At 37.3% G+C, this 17,904-nt stretch overlaps 1 protein-coding gene across 2 annotated transcripts; it reads right to left on the bottom strand.

Moving 5' to 3' along the window:
* Nucleotides 1-177: 177 nt before the first annotated feature.
* Nucleotides 178-13,474, bottom strand: LOC103970980 (uncharacterized). 2 transcript variants are annotated; one of them, XM_065176215.1, is made up of 13 exons: nt 11,992-13,474; nt 11,780-11,892; nt 11,042-11,071; nt 10,821-10,963; nt 10,047-10,223; nt 9,836-9,899; nt 9,630-9,734; nt 9,033-9,186; nt 7,534-7,623; nt 5,727-5,782; nt 5,358-5,415; nt 3,761-4,257; nt 178-426 (listed from the first exon to the last, which is right to left on the bottom strand). In XM_065176215.1, the coding sequence occupies exons 1-12, from the start codon at nt 12,071-12,073 to the stop codon at nt 4,121-4,123; spliced, it is 1,209 nt and encodes a 402-aa protein (XP_065032287.1). In that variant the 5' UTR covers nt 12,074-13,474; the 3' UTR covers nt 178-426; nt 3,761-4,120. The 2 variants fall into 2 exon arrangements, with proteins under 2 accessions (XP_065032287.1, XP_065032288.1); XM_065176216.1 differs by lacking the exon at nt 3,761-4,257 and having other exon boundaries at nt 11,992-13,469.
* Between the last annotated feature and the right edge of the window lie 4,430 nt (nt 13,475-17,904).

The following is a 17,904-nucleotide window of genomic DNA, read 5'->3' as shown; positions in this document are numbered from 1 at the left end:
ATAGACAACTGACATTGGCCTATACAGGGTTCCTCTACTTGCAACATCCGAGGTAAATCTTACGAAACTTGTCCATCTAACCAGAAAACCCATTTGTAGCACAAGCTGATCTGACAGTTGTTATGTTTCATGTATGCAGTTAGCATTTTGTTTGAAGACAATAGGCAGCAGGCCCCGTGAAAAATAGAATTGCCCATGAATTAGTAAAAGGATTATCATAAAAGTAAAGGGATAAAGGTCTGAAATTTTACAGGGAGGACTAGCCCGTAAATGATTAGTGTTATCCTGGTATCACTAGACCTGTATGCAAACTAAATGTTGGCGATGTTCTGCAAGAGTTGCAGCGAGTGATTCCGCATGCCCACTGCTACTGCTGTCAGATGCACTACGAAGCAGTTCCGAGCCCTCCCCTTCATTAGCTTTCACCTTTAGCAGCAAAGGTTGAAAAGCAATCAGCAAAATAAACAAACAGGAAAAAAAGCACAAATAAAGAATTAAGTCGCTCTCTTAATAAACACATGTTATCAGACACCAAAAAAACGGCAGCATTAAATAACATTTGAGACATTGACATGAAAAATACTATGGTGATAAGGTAACTATTTATAGAATATGTCAACTTTCAAAGAGAAATCTGCATTAATTGTCAAGATATTCATCAGAAGTTGAATGAATAGAAAATCATAGATAAATTTTGCTGCCTACAAAATAAATATATAATTTTCTTACAGTTTCCACTTCACTATATAAAAAACTTACTTTTGGTCCTTGCAACCATTAATTAGCTTGCAAATGCTAAAACGTTATTTTCATTGATACATCAAAAAATTATCAAACTGTGGTATTGAGACGAATCAAGCTGGGAAAACTGATAGTCACAAACGGCAACCGTGATCATGAACATACCATTACGTGGTTGTGCAGCAAGTTATTTGCCTGTTGAAATGTGGTTTAAATTTCTCCTAAGAAACTTGACACAAAATTGCCTAATTTTTTGTTTTCTTTTCTGTAACAAAACACTGCTTGCCTCTCCTTGAGAAAATGCAACCACAAGAATCCACAAGTTTAGATTTAACAGAAGCCTTAGGGTGTCTTCATGCCACACATAACTAATAGTTCCAGCAGCATCTGATTCTAACTAATCCACAACTTGATTACTCCCATAGAGGTAATGATGCTCTAAAGAAATGTGTTCATCAGGTATATCCAACTCCAAGATGCCCATCAAATAGGCAAACTAGGATTATAGAAATGCTACTGTATCTACTCTAGAAACATCGGAGGATGAATTTCCCTATATCCATATGCAACATAATATGCAGCATGACTACCACATTTTACAATTTTCATCACTAAAGCATTAAACATTACTTAACAAGTATAATCTGTGTGAACTAAAGTAATGAGCACTAAAGTGCCACAGCAACCATGGACTAATTATATAAGGTTCCACACCAGGAATCCCGGTGGTCACCAAAATGGCCAGTGTGGATTTGCTGAAGTATATGCTGCTGGCTAACAAAATTCTATAACTTAAAAGGAAAATGACTGTATATCAAGTTACTTTTCAAGATGCAGTTATTTGGAAAAGCAGGGTTGCTCTGTATCCAGATTTATGATATATCTTAACTAAATGTAACGGAACATAGATCTACAGCACAGAACAGCTGCTTTAAGTAGAGGCATCAATTGCTAATCACATGCACCAAGTCAAACCAAACCCACCAGACTGTTTAGGATAACTTGTCATGAACATAGTTCAGAGCCTGGTCGAGAACTCTTGACCTGTTGGCTGGTTGGCTATGTTAAGGTCAAGCATACATTTTGCTTATAGCAATGTTTTAATTATATCTTCTTGAATCCCCTTCTGACATGCAAAACCAAATATGATCAACCACTCTGACCATATAGCTATATAGTTTGGTTCCTCAATCCTCATTTAGAAATCTAAACCCACTAGAAAATTGGCTCGATTCACATCAACCTTACATGTCCCTAATATAACCCATCTCAACGTGACTGACCCAACTCGTCAATCACCTCTAGTTCAAGAATTTGTCATCTTTAAGATTTGTCCCTTTTTGCCTCTATGTACTGCTAATGAATTTGAAATTTTATTAACAGGAAAGGTTGACTGATGAAGTTGCTGAGATGACTTGTAAATTCTCCTCTGCTCAGATTGAGAAAGTCTCCGGTAGTCCAACTTTGAAACTCCCTCATTTATTCAATCTAACTCCAAATTCATCGGGGAAAGGCCACCAAGCACCAAAGCAGCATCCTGTAGGTAGTCAAACCAATCAGGAAACTTTGCCAGCCCCAAAAACAGTTTCACCTCCATTTACAATTGATGAAGATGGTGAAGCACAAGGTCAGCGCCTTCAGCCATTACCCACTTGAGGCGATATTCAGATGTTGAAGACCAACAGCTATTATCCAGTTTCTACTTTGTTTACATAATAAATAGAGATGAGCAAATTTTACTTGTCTATTCACTATTCCATGTGGTTTAATTTTTCAGAGACTGATGATTATTATGCTCACAACATTCGTCGTTCTGTTCGTGAAGCTGCACTATCAAGCTCATCAAGCAACTCAGAATTGTTGCAGGAAAGAAGCAGTGATGATGGTTCTGAACACTTCTTTATACCTCTATCAACAACAGATGCTGCTTTTCAGAAAGAAATCGACGATGTTCCTGATTACTACAACTGGAGAAATCAACAACTGGTTTTCTCCTCACCACCAGAAGTTCAGGCCCCGATGAACATGACAGATCTTTCCTGTAATGCCAATAGCCAGCAAAGCTTCATTCCAGATATGTTAAATAGATTGAATGGACTGAAGGAGAACAAAAACCTGGCCAGGCTGTTCCAACCATCCACTGAAAAAATACAAAGAATGCATCCTGAAGTCAACGACACTCTGGATCAAGTTTTCTCACCTCCATTGTTACTGGAATCATCATTCTTCCAAGATGCATACGAGGACTTGCTCGGTATGGTTAATATTTCCAGGCATGTGTTGGTATTATTTTTTTCAAACTGCCTAGTGTGGGTGTTGATTTTGGTCTTCACTGTCCACTCTGTTGGCTGAGTGCATTGCTCATAGTTCTTGTTCCTGATTACTACACCGCTAACTGTGGCAACCTTTTTCTTTTCTTCTGCAGCACCATTATCTGAAACTGATGCTGCTCTCATGGAACACTAAGAGTTCCATATCCACCATGGTGGTGGTATTATATGCAGCTGAAGAGAAAGGTTAGATGCAGCCGTCTTGGTCGAGGGCCAACATCATACATTCGTTTGCGATGGTGACTAACTTAGGCAACTGAAATGTAAGGGTTTCTAATTCGAGCTTGAATCGTGTGATGTAGTCTAATTTTACACTCGATTCCACTGTTGTTGGTTGTTTTGATGATGCATCTATCTAACTATCATTTTCTCTACCCGGTCATTGTGTAGCAGCTGTAATTATGCTGTATCTTTTCATACTTAACAAAATGTCCTTACCCTTCAATGGCTTGTTTTGTATTTGCGGGTCAGATCTTTTGTTATCGTCATGGGTAAATATTGGTGACGTGTGGACTGCAAGTTATATAATTCGGCATTATGTGAATCAGGTTTTTGTGCACAAGCAATCACTTTGCCTACAAATGACTCGTGGAGAATCCTCTGTAACCCATATGCAAATCAAAATTCTAATTGCATATAACTATCACAATTCTCCGTAACCACAGAGAAATGCAATTCATTAATTTTACCTTCGAAACCACTATTTTTAAGATCTTTGTGCGATGCAAATTCTCAAAGAATTGGACATCTCGAGCAAGTTTAGCAAGACTCATCTAGCTGGTGGGTGGTGGTGGGCTCAGTCCTGGTCATCACAAATTATGGAATTATCACGGACTCACCCATCCTTCACCACAACTTTCTTGATGGCCGGCATGCTTCCTTCATGGCAAAATCTTCTTGCTCTTTTTCTGCTTGAGCCTCTTGCTGTGCTCATCTGATGATTTTTCCTGTTTGAGGGGTGGCAAGACACTATTGTCTTCAGATTCAGCTTGACTTAATACATGGGCTTCACTTGTTTCATCATCGTATTGGTCCCCAGTCTTTCTTTTCTACTTGACTTTACCAACTCTCTTCCTTTTAGATGCTTTCTTACCGCTAGAGATTGGCAATTCATCATTATCTACGGTTTCAATATCATCGCATACTTGTAGATCAGCTTGTTGATCACAAGTATTGCCATTGGAACCTGTTTAACAAGAATTTTGAGACATTATCAAATTGTTTTACATGACGAACGAGTTCCTTACAGATTTTCTAACATTAATTAAAGAAGAAAACCGACCTATTCTAGAACATGATTTAGGTAAAAAGCTACCAACAATCTACATGTACAATTTGTTCCAACATCACTGTGCTGACAAGCACTGCCACAAAACATGCCTATTTGTCTGTGTTTCATGATACCCAAACACAAATACTTCATAGGCTAGCCAGATTTTTTTGTGTGGTAGAATACTTGACCAAACCTAAATGGAGGTACCATGACTAAAGATTCAACAATAACTAATGAGATGCCCATGACCACTGGGAACCAGAAGAGTCCTGATGGTAAGGCTTGTCTAAATCATTTGCTGTTAATAGTGTAATACAGTAAATTTATTGCCAATGATGTAAGAAGTCCATGGACTGATATTACTAGTAACTAGCACACATGGGCATGCTGTTGCTCAGGTATGTATACTCTTGAAACCCTGATATTTTATCAAACTATATAAATCTGAACACATGGAATATGTTTTGATTGGGTTTTATTTCAAATTTAGTATGCATTTAGGGCTTCGTTCATCATAACAAGTGATCCAAATTGTACCAAGTGGGCCTTGTCATGTGACCCAAATTGCCTAAGCCCATGCATTATCAGCATCCCTGTCAGGTCATTTGCCTAAGTGGGATTATTAGGAAGTCACAGTCTACCCTAACCAAATGGAGATGTCCTCAACAGAACTGGCTCAAAATCTCACTCAAGTACACTATTATCATGGTGTACATGATGTTCACGGTGTTAACCCTAAAGCTAGTTGACCTACTAATCCATTATTTGTATGGAGGTTAGCTATGTTTTAGATAGGACTTAGTTGACCTACTAATCCATTATTTGTATGGAGCAGAAACAGACACACGAGATGTTAACCATGTTAGTTATTTGAAATAGGTCAATCAAGTTATATGTACTAATATCACATTCATTTCCAATGTGAATCTACCGAAGTATCAAGTTGTATAGAGCCATAGAGCATGTAAATGTGAATTTGTAGCGTCAAATCCAAATTGTTAAATAAGTAATACCTTCGTCTGAGAAATGTGAATCGATCACCACATTTGTTAGATGTTGCTTGAGGAAAACCTATTAAAAAAAGAAATATACTCAATGATAGGTTTATACAAACCAAAAAGAAAACGTGAACTGTTTGCAAGCACAAGTTCTTGAACCTATGCATTCCTCTACAATATGCATCCAGTTACCCCAGTATAACCTATAAATTAATGGGCTTTACATGAAACATGAATCTAAACCAAGAGGAAGAACTAAATTGCAAAGCACCACCAAACTTAAATTCCCTTCTTTAAAAATGTTCTATTATATGTAAGCCAATGGATATTGAAAATTTTGTTGAAGCAAGATCCATTTATGAACTGATAGTAGTTATAGCATACCGCAGATAGAAGTTGTCTCGTCTTTGCATCCCACACACGCAAAGAGCTGTCCAATCCTATAAACCAATATCATCATTAAGCATGACCTTATAAACCTACGACCAAAACACTAATGCATAATGTGGCGAGTAAAGAACTAAGGCTTCCACCAAAGCATAGTTTGACATATTACTTGTGAAGACATGACATATGAAATTAAAAATATTTCATGCTTAACTATAGTTTTACCAAAAAAAACTCATAGCAAGAATATATATTACAGTTTCAAACATGACAAGAAATTTCAGACAAAGCTCTAGGACCAACAAAATAAGAGAAAAAGATTCTCTTACGTCTTCCACGTTCAAAATTATAGTTAACATTTAGTAAAAAGTAAACTTGAATTTGCAAGGTACACGTCACCACAAACAAGTATCCCAAAGTATGGCAGTACACTTTTCAGAATGTATCATCTTTTTAAATTACCAACAAGAGAACTTCCAAAACAACACATCCAAATATTACAAATGATGTCCATCTGATGCCGAGTCTAATGAGGTGGGAACTACCTAAAACTTGATGATGCTTACTGCTACCATTGAGATATTTTCTTCAATAAAATCTGTCAACATGACATAGCTAGAAATGAGAATTTCACACTAGGCCTGTGGTGTACTGCCCCAATGGCTAATCCAATCAAATTGGGGATTGGGTCAAGGTCGATGTCGGACCCAGGGTTGGGTTATAATTGTTCAAAACTAATCAGGACCAGGACAAGAACAATATCACCTATCCCCATCCCCATCTCAAGCCTCCCCCATCCTTTCTCCACGTATCCGACCGCACCAGAAAAAAACCCCAGCAATTTCATATAAGTAATTTCCCTACTATCTTGTTAATATAATTAAAGAATATATCAATAGTAAAAAATGTATTCATAAGCTATGAGATAACAGTTACATCAATCTTTGTTGGGTCGGAGATGGTACTAAGTTTATGAACCCGAGTCAAAGATGAGGCAAGGTCAGGGGACTTGGCTCAATCCAATTCAACTGGGTCGGGTTTGAACAGATTTGACAGGAAAACAGGCATAATCACGGTTGAATTGGGGTACAATTTTCCAAAACCGATTTAGGTCCAAGACAAGGACAGATATCACCTAACCCAACCCCAAGCCTGCCTGCACCATCCCATCTCACCCCAATGGAAAAAATGAACCCCCAACTATCTTGCAAATATAACTGAAGCATATGCCAATAATAATACATGTATTCTCGTAGGAAATTCATGTAGTGGTAAGACAGCTAGTACCATTAAATTTTTGTGTGGGTCAGGGATGGTAATAAATTTATAAACCCGAGTCGAAGATGAGCAGGATGAGGGCCGTATGTTAGACATAACACTCTGGTTTTCATTAGAAACACAAACAAAAGGATGTTTATCTTTAACAAAGTTGATTGTAAAATAACTCCCAATAAACCATGAAAAGTATGTCAAACATTGACCTTCAAGATGAAACAGTATGCACCCAGTAATTTCTCTTGAAATGAAGCAATGAGAATTTTTAAAGGATAAAATCCAAAAATGGCTGATAATCCATGGAGGATCGTTACTCAACAAATCAAAGAACAATAGAAAGCTTGAAAAGTTACATTAAATGAAAACCACCAAATATATTAAATTTGGTATATCTGAGTTATAAACTAAAAACTTCCAACATGGAACACTATTCTCTTTCCTTTTTTTCGAGGAAACAAAACACTATTTTGTGCCATGGTAGAAGTAAAGTTGACTGAATATGTTGAATTAACAGTATACAACTTCTTACCACAAGATGCTATCACGGGAAGTTCTGGATGTCTCGCTATAGATCTGATGCTTCCAGAGCACTTACCAATAAAGCATCCCATCAGTTTTCCTGAAAACAAGGAAATCGACTGCCATCTAGTCAACATCAGGAGTTAGTTCTAAATATTAGTAACCCTGAATCACTTGAATCACCAGGGGCCAATTCATCATTGATAGAAGCTAATTATTAACTGTCTAACAGGTGATACAAATGTGAAACCATTACAAGAAAACTCAGATATTTCAAAATAATAAGCATCAGAATAACGGTAAATACTACAATTCAAAAAACTAAAATGAATGGTACTACCCAATATTTTAACAACACTAGGAATTTGAATTGTTAAATAAAATTTTTCAGCTATAAGCATGTCCTAGCTTCAAGCTCACATTGGAAAAATCTACTCAGTTAATTAGATGAAATATTATTACTTGAACTAAGTTAATAACAGAAAATAAAAGTTCCAAGTGAGTCAAGCTAGTTCCGTCTCTGATAATGAGCTCACTTCATTAACATTCTTTGGACCAAATCCTTAATCCAAGAGCACAGGTCACCAAAAATGTAAACATAAAGCATGAACTTCTCAGAAATGACAGAAAGCATTACTGCACAAAAACCAGGAGGATGACTATACCGCACATAGTTAAGAATAGTTGAGCCAGTTCATTGACAATGAAAAGAAATTAGAACATCATGTAATCAACTGAGAAAACTATGTAATATAGAAGTTAGCATAATTTCCTTTTTGCATACCATACCTGCAACACATGTCACATTCAAACCTTTAGTTTCCTTGTTGGAACTGACTATTCCTGGTTCAATATTCTTAATTCATGTTGAGTCTTAAACTTTTTTTACGATTTCATAAAGGCCTTCAACATCAGCTGATTGCTTCTAAAATTGCTTATGATGTAGCCACATATATTGTCTGACATAAAACTGTTTGAAAGAATTTTCTGTTCTACTGAAAGTTTTAACTCCAACAATTTGACCATAAAGGAATAACAAGTTGAGGTTCATCGGACAGCCCAAAAACTAAAAAGGTTTTATCGATGAAATAAAATAAGAAACCGTGATAATTTTGTCCATTATGGTAATAGGACTTAATTTATTATGGGAGTAGGAACAAGTAGCTAGACATCTGATAAATGTCTATAAGAATCAAAGAGTCTTAGATATGAGATGATAACTAAACGACAATCAGAGAAAGGATCTGATCAAGAAATTATATCCAATCAAGAAATTATATCCACAAAAAAAGAAAACAAAAGAGAAATAAACAAAACAGCTAAATATAATTAACAATGTAGTTGCACAGTGACCTTGTAGAACTATGACTTTCACTAGTTCTCATACATTAAATTTCAGAATCATGAGATTATGATCATAAAAAACAACAAACTAAAGAGGATGAATGAATCAGGTAAATAAAATTAAAGCATAGCCGCATGGTGTACATTTAGAACTATGACTTTTACCTGTTCTCATATCAAATGAAGCAAGATCCCCAGAACCATTGCCTACATAGACTGTATAGCCATCTAGATCTTCACAAACTGCTTTAATTGGAGATTCTCTAAAGTCGACTGAAATTATAGGTCTCCTCTGTGCTGAAGTGTCATAAAGACGAACCTATCACAAGATATAATTTTTAACAAATAAGAGAATAACAGCATACTGGTCATTAAAATCTCATGCGGACTGAGTAATTAGTTTACATCATTTTCTCAACTTCTAAAGCAATGGGTCAAGAACTATTAACCATATACAAAAGATTCATTAACCAGGATAGACCATATGGTCAAGAATATTTCAACATTAATCAATAAACAGAAGAAAACTGTTTATTAACTACAAGTTGGTTAACACTCCAAATGTGCAAGCAGTATTTGTAAAAAAGTTTGGTCAGGCACTGTTATCATAAAATCAAACTTAAGACTTTCAAATGTATCCTCGATCTCATGGCAACAATTGCAAAAGTTGTCGAAAGACTTACAATAAAAGTTATACTCCCAACTATTAGCATTTTTTAGCTTGTAAGCTACAACTAGTAAACATATTTCATAGTGCCATACCTGATGATTGATCGTGCCAGCCACAACTTTTCTATGGTCATCTTCACTCAGAAAAGTTGCAGCAGTAAACCAAGTTGGAGAGAATATACCAAGTCTATTAGGAGGCTACAAAAGACAAAGAGCAAACCGATAGAATCTTCATAATCAAAATACAAATAGACCAGAAACTCTCATTAAATTGCACTAATAAGAATGAAGTGACTCACAGATTTTGCACTCCAGATCTTACTGCATTTTCCAAGATCCCACATGTTCAATTCAATGCCATTCCTGAGAGAAAAGAAAACACAAATTAAAGTACTAGGCCAAAATTAGGCAATATAACAACCTTTCAAATTTTTATTAAAGAGGCTGTCACCCATGAATATAATTGCAACAAACTCATATACATTTCTTTAACAGCTTACGGAAACTTACCCTCCAAATAAGGCATAATTCTCACTTTTATCCACTGAAGAACATATTATTTTACCAGAAGAGCATACATTCCATGTAATATGAGAAGCAGTAGTTGAGTTTTCTGGCGCATCACCGACGGGAATGGACCTCAAGCAAGCATTACCCTTTTCCAGACAGGTAAGTAATGAAACTGACCTGAAAAACATAAGGATTGAATGAATATAAGAATGTGCATGCAATTCGAGATCACAACTAAAGTTTGTAAGTAACAGTACCACCATGAACTAAATTTTACTCGATAGATGTACAGAATTTCCATTCTTGCATACAGATGCATGCATATGCAAAATCATTGTGAATATACGTCAGCTAGTTCTCCTCTCTTCTAGTTCTAATACAACTTTCTTTGTCCACAAAGCTTTGCTCTTGAATCACTAGATAAACCTTCGTATTAAGTTTCACTATCTATATACATTGGAACCTTGGGATGTCAAATACAGGAGTAAGTGCTGAAAGCAAGAATAATCTATCTGAACTTTTTTATTCAATGTCCTGCAGATACATATGCCTGCAGCAGTCTTTTAAACATGATAGTGTCATAGGTTTGACCCTCTAAATGCCAATTGGGCAGGTGCTAAAATTTTAATTCAACCATCTGTGATATTCTTTCACATGAACAAGTTTCTACAGAATATATCTTAGGTACAGCAGATTGGTAAAATGTTCGGATACAAGTTCAAAAAAATGCTACATCTGCTATGAGCTATGAACTATGGCATTTATTTATGTTACCTTGATGGAACATCGATTCCTTTAGTTTTGAAGAGATGCAATCCAACAACATGATCATCATTAAGAGAGCCATCCAGTGATAAGGGTTGATCGATCTTAGTGATGCCCAAAGCCTCTCCATTAATAGGATTTAGACACTCAACCTGGAATTCATAGAATATCCCATGTTTCAACAACCTAGAAAAAGAGGGTTTTCTCTTGTTTCATATATGATAACTTACCAAACCATTCTTGCGAGCAACAGCCAAAAGCTGCAAAGAACAGCAAACAATTAACAAGTGTCATGTCTAGAAGGTAGAAGAATATTTTACACGTCGAACTGTTATGAGATTAAAGATATAATTATACTAGAGTAACATATAAGAATTTCCAAACAAAGGAAAGAAAGGTGGAAACACATCTTTAGTGATTACATGCCAATCCAAGAATGTGAAATAGAATGTGACATTATAGTCAACAGAATTCGCAAATCCAAAACAGGGTTCCAATGAATTATAAAACTTCCTTATAGGAATTGATCCTAGATCTCAAACTAATCGTGAATAATCACATTAAAGTTTGTATAATACTTAGGAATGCTTGTCCACCGTAATCAAACTCTAAAATCTTTGAACATACACTTTTCTTTTGTAATGTTAAACCACCATATCTCCATTGATCATCCAAATTAAACTTTCAAGCTGGAAAGTGAAGGCACAAAATAGGTTTCTGCTTCTTTAAGAAAGAAGAACATAACATGAATATTAGCTTCAAACTAGTGAAGCTTTCATTAATATTCAAGAGAAACTAATAAGATCGATTTCTGGTTTACTTCAAAACTACCAAGAAGCCATGAAGATCCAAAAGGAGACTAACATAAGCTTTGATTTGATTGTTTACCTCCCATTAAGTAGTTAAGATTGTCATAGCATCCATTTATGTATAATAACTCAAATCCAACAAAGAATGTGATAACAAACCGGATCAGTTTTGTGATCAGAATAAGAAGCAGCAAGGACACAAGATGAAGCATTTGGCTGCCCCCATGTTTCTACCACCTTTGGAATTCCAGTCTTTCCATGAGCTTCGACAACTGAAAACTCATTGCAATATCACATCATGAGTTGTAATTAAGAAATGCATGCCATGTAGACCATTCAAGAAAGAGTAATGTTTAAGCAATAACAACCACCTTTTACAAGACCGAGCACGTCAGTCGTCAAGGCTCTCAAAGGTGGGCATCCAGGGCACTCCAATGCACTTGTTCGTGGCATCTTCTTGAAACCTTTTGGCTCCTCAAAACTTCACCGAAATTATAAATTTCACCAGTAAGTAAAAGCAAAACAATTAACCGATCAATAGAACACACAAGAATAACAAAGCAATTAAGGTGTAGGGGCTGCAAAATCTTGTGCTGTGGAATCTCCAAAGAGAAGTAGGTAGAAAAAGATCAATCAATGTCCCAAAAATTACGAGTTTCAAACATACTTGATGGGAAGGAGAAAACAAAAAAAGACAAAAGATCTTTTATATAATCACACTGTGTATACATCTAAACTAGCTTCAACATATTTTTTCATGTTCCTTAGAGCCACAATATCGGTATCCTGTCATGCTAAACAGCTATTCTTTCAGAAGTCAGGAGCCAACTCCTCTTTCGAATCTCGACATAATGGAGCCTCTATCTCATTTAGCAGCTTACTAATAGTAATCGTCTGGTAAACATCCCATCTTGATCGACGCATTATGTTGATCCAACTACTAGGCTATCATATGGTGTTTTGTTTGTCTTCAAGTTCCTTAGATTAATTGATAGTGGACATGTCACCCGAATCCCAGTCTAATGTCATAATGATCTTAAATTAAGAATGTACCCTCAGCATCACCCAATTTCTTCGAGAAAGAAAAACAAATTAATCGATAACATAATGCTGTTGGATTTGGTAATTATCGATGAGCTTTGTTGATCATCCAAGCATGTAACAACTGTATCAACCATCGAGTGGACATATCACCCGAATCTCAGTTTAATGTCATACTGATCTTAACTTAAGAATTTATCCTTAGCATCACCCAATTTTTTCGAGAAAGAATAACAAATTAGTCGATAACATAAAGCTGTTAGATTTGGTAATTATCGATAAGCTTTGTTGATCATCCAAGCATGTAACTGTATCAACCATCGAGTGGACATGTCACCCGAATCGTCGATGAGCTTTGTTGATCATCCAAGCATGTAACTGTATCAGCCATCGAGTCCAGCAGATACCTGACCAAGCCTGGTGCTCTATCGATGTAAGACCAGATGATGGGGATAACAATAGAATTTACAGAAAGGACGATGCAAATAAGCGAAGGATGTCACAACCGGGGGCATAGGTGACGCTGAGCGAGCGAAGACGAATCAACAACACCCGTAAGATTGGTTATGAGAGAAAGATCAATATTGCTGGCTATGGAAGGTGCCGAGAAACCCGATTGACGATTCTCGACACCATATCGCCGGCGACCATACCGAAAACAGAGCGACGAGTTCAAATCGGAAAGAATCGACACATGAAGCTCACTTTTAGGAGGGATATAGAACATGTACCGGATCTTGCAAGAGGGGAGAACGTACGAGTCTGCTAGGTCAGAGATCGACAACTCGATTTGGCTGATCTCAGGAGGCGTCCGGCCAGGGCGATCTACGCTCGCTCGACGCCACTTAACCGGTGGCAAAAAAAATAAAGAAAGGATGGTCAGGGTTCTCGACTACGGGAGGGCTGACGGGTGCATTATCCTTTTTGGTTTGGCTCGCTTACAAACATCGTCGAGTCGGGTTTAAAATAAATTGATCTCGATCCAAATTTTATCGCTCGGTTCGGGTTATACCTAGTCTCGGTAACGATGGAAAATAAATATTAACTATTTTCCTCTCTTTTTTAGTTTTTTATTTTATTTTATAAAAAAAATATTTTTTATTATAACAAAATTATCATTTATCATTAAGATAATATCGTATAATTAATTGAAATAAGTCGATAGGGAAAATAAAATCAGATAATTAATTATAATCGATTGATATGAAATATTAGAGTCGATCACCGTCCAACATATATTATCGTGTAGATGTTAGCATAGAAAGACGGTTCAAGCTTAGCTCCCCTGTTACTCATATGCATAAAATATAAATGGGGAACGTTAGGATAATTGCAAGCTATATTCTTTATAAAGAAACACAGAAGACTGAAAGAAAAAAAGAAAAGATGGTTAGGTTTCTCGACTACGGGAGGGCTGACGGGTGCACTATCCTTTTTGGTTTGGCCCGCTCACAATTGGCATCGTCGAGTTGGGCTTGAAATCAATTGATCTCGATCCGCTTTATAAAGAATATAGATTGCAATTACCCTGACGTCCCCCGTTGATATTTTATGCATATGAGTGAGAGAGGAGCTAAACTTAAATCGTCTTTATATGCTAATCTCTACAAGATAATATATGTTGTACGATGATCGACTCTAATGTTTCATATCAATTGATTATAATTAATTATCAGATTTTATTTTCCCTATCGACTCGTTTCAATTAATTATATGATATTATCTTAATGGTAAATGATAAATTCGTTATAATAAAAAATATTTTTTTTATAAAACAAAATAAAAAATTGAAAAAGAGAGGAAAAGAGTTAATATCTATTTTCTACCGTTACCGAGACCGGGCATAACCCGAACCGAGCGTTAGAATTTGGATCGAGATCAATTGATTTTAAGCCCGACTCGACGATGCCAATTGTAAGCGGGCCAAACAAAAAAGGATAGTGCACCAGTCAGCCCTCCCGTAGTTGAGAACCATAACCATCAATTCTTTTATTCTTTCAGTTTTCTATGTTTCTTTATATAGAATATAGCTTACAATTATCCTAACGTCCCCCATTGATATTTTATGTTTATGAGTGACAGGGAAGCTAAGCTTGAACCGTCTTTCTATGCTAACCTCTATACGATAATATAAGTTGGACGATGATCGATTGTAATGTTTCATATCAATCGATTATAAATAATTATCAGATTTTATCTTCCTTATCGAATTGTTTCAATTAATTATACGATATTATCTTAATGATAAGTGATAATTTCGTTATCATAAAAATTATTTTTTTTATAAAAAAAAATAAAAAACTAAAAAAGAGAGGAAAAGAGTTAATATTTATTTTCCACCGTTACCGAGACTAGGTATAACCCGAACCGAGCGATAAAATTTGGATCGAGATCAATTTATTTTAAACCCGACTCGACGATGTTTTTTAAGCGGGGTAAACCAAAAAGGATAATGCACCCGTCAGCCCACCCGTAGTCGAGAACCATGACCATCCTTTCGTTATTTTTTATGCCACCGATTAAACGGCGCCGAGCGAGCGTAGATCGCCCTGGTCGGACGTCTCTTGAGACCAGCCAAATCGAGTTGTCGATCTCTGACCTAGCGGACTCCTACGTTCTCCCCTCTTGTCAAGATCCAGTACATGTTCTAGATCTCTCCTAAAAGTGAGCTTCATGTGTCGATTCTTTCCGATTTGAACTCGTCGCTCTGTTTTCGATATTGTCGCCGACGATATAGTGTTGAGAATCGTCAATCGAGTTTCTCGGCACCTTCCATAGCCAGCAATACTGATCTTTCTCTCACAACCAATCTTACGGGTGCTGTTGATTCGTCTTCGCTCGCTCACCCATGCCCCCGGTTGTGACATCCTTCGCTTATTTACATCGTCCTTTCTGTAAATTCTATTGTTATCCCCATCATCTGGCCTTACATCGATAGAGTATCTGCTGGACTCGATGACTGATACAGTTAAATGCTTGGATGATCAACAAAGCTCATCGACGATTCGGGTGACATGTCCACTCGATGGTTGATACAGTTACATGCTTGGATGATCAACAAAACTCATCGATAATTACTAAATCCAACAGCTTTATGTTATCGACTAATTTATTATTCTTTCTCGAAGAAATTGGGTAATGCTAAGGGTAAATTCTTAATTTAAGATCAGTATTACATTAGATTGGGATTCGGGTGACATGTCCACTCGATGATTGATACAGTTGTTAAATGCTTGGATGATCAACAAAACTCATCGATAATTACCAAATCCAACAGCATTATGTTATCGACTAATTTGTTTTTCTTTCTCGAAGAAATTGGGTGATGCTAAGGGTAAATTCTTAATTTAAGATTAGTATGACATTTGACTGGGATTCGAGTGACATGTCCACTATCAATTAATCTAAGGAACTTGAAGACAAACAAAACACCATATGACTGCCCAGTGATTTAAAAAACGCTAGGTGCCAAAAGGCGCCAAGGTCCACAAACGCCCGAGGCGCTAGGCGCTCGCCCAGGCGCTCGCCCGAGCGAAGCGAGACGCTAAAATATAAAAATATATAATATAATTAATAATTTCAAATAAATAAAAATTAACAACATTAAAATCAAAATAATATATTATTAATCTATTAACAGAAAATTAATCATTTCAAAATTCAAATAAACTTAATATTAAGAGTATACTATATACTAAGCCTGATGGAGAAACGAGGAAGCAGCGGCGAGCGGCGGCAGCAGCAGTGGCGAGCGGCGGCACAGCAGCGGCGAGCGGCGGCACAGCAGCGGCGAGCGGCGGCACAGCAGCGGCGAGCGGCGGCAGCGGGAAAGGGAAAAGGAGCAGAAGGCACGAGCAGTGGGAGGGCTCGCGGGAGGCGCGAGCAGCGGGAGGGCTCGAGGGAGGCGCGAGCAGCGGGAAGGCTCGCGGGAGGGCTCGTAGGAGGCGCGAGCAGCGAGAGGGCTCGCGGGAGGCGCGAGCTGCGGGAGGGCTCGAGGGAGGCGCGAGCAGCGGGAAGGCTCGCGGGAGGCGCGAGCAGCGACAGCGGCGAGCAGCGGCAGCGGGAGCAGGAGCGACGAGCAGCGAGATCGCGATCGGGATCGGGATCGGCAACGGCAGCGGCTGCGGCAGGAGGTTAGGGTTGGGTAAGGGTTAGGGTTGGGGTTATATCGGTTTAGTTGGTTCGATTGAACCAACTAACAACCGAATCAGAACCGAACCAGACCTAAATTCTGGTTCGGTCGCCTTGATTTACCCAGGCGCTCGCCCGAAGCGCCCACGCCTGGGCTCGGGCGAGCGCCCAGGCGCCGCCTGCTTAAACATTACTCTTTCTTGAATGGTCTACATGGCATGCATTTCTTAATTACAACTCATGATGTGATATTGCAATGAGTTTTCAGTTGTCGAAGCTCATGGAAAGACTGGAATTCCAAAGGTGGTAGAAACATGGGGGCAGCCAAATGCTTCATCTTGTGTCCTTGCTGCTTCTTATTCTGATCACAAAACTGATCCGGTTTGTTATCACATTCTTTGTTGGATTTGAGTTATTATACATAAATGAATGCTATGACAATCTTAACTACTTAATGGGAGGTAAACAATCAAATCAAAGCTTATGTTAGTCTCCTTTTGGATCTTCATGGCTTCTTGGTAGTTTTGAAGTAAACCAGAAATCGATCTTATTAGTTTCTCTTGAATATTAATGAAAGCTTCTCTAGTTTGAAGCTAATATTCATGTTATGTTCTTCTTTCTTAAAGAAGCAGAAACCTATTTTGTGCCTTCACTTTCCAGCTTGAAAGTTTAATTTGGATGATCAATGGAGATATGGTGGTTTAACATTACAAAAGAAAAGTGTATGTTCAAAGATTTTAGAGTTTGATTACGGTGGACAAGCATTCCTAAGTATTATACAAACTTTAATGTGATTATTCACGATTAGTTTGAGATCTAGGATCAATTCCTATAAGGAAGTTTTATAATTCATTGGAACCCTGTTTTGGATTTGCGAATTCTGTTGACTATAATGTCACATTCTATTTCGCATTCTTGGATTGGCATGTAATCACTAAAGATGTGTTTCCACCTTTCTTTCCTTTGTTAGGAAATTCTTATATGTTACTCTAGTATAATTATATCTTTAATCTCATAACAGTTCGACGTGTAAAATATTCTTCTACCTTCTAGACATGACACTTGTAAATTGTTTGCTATTCTTTGCAGCTTTTGGCTGTTGCTCGCAAGAA

The sequence above is a fragment of the Musa acuminata genome, unplaced genomic scaffold (assembly GCF_036884655.1).
Source record: "Musa acuminata AAA Group cultivar baxijiao unplaced genomic scaffold, Cavendish_Baxijiao_AAA HiC_scaffold_412, whole genome shotgun sequence".
NCBI lineage: Eukaryota > Viridiplantae > Streptophyta > Magnoliopsida > Zingiberales > Musaceae > Musa > Musa acuminata.
Note: the sequence above shows the minus strand (reverse complement) of the source record. Positions and strands in the feature narration are given on the sequence as shown.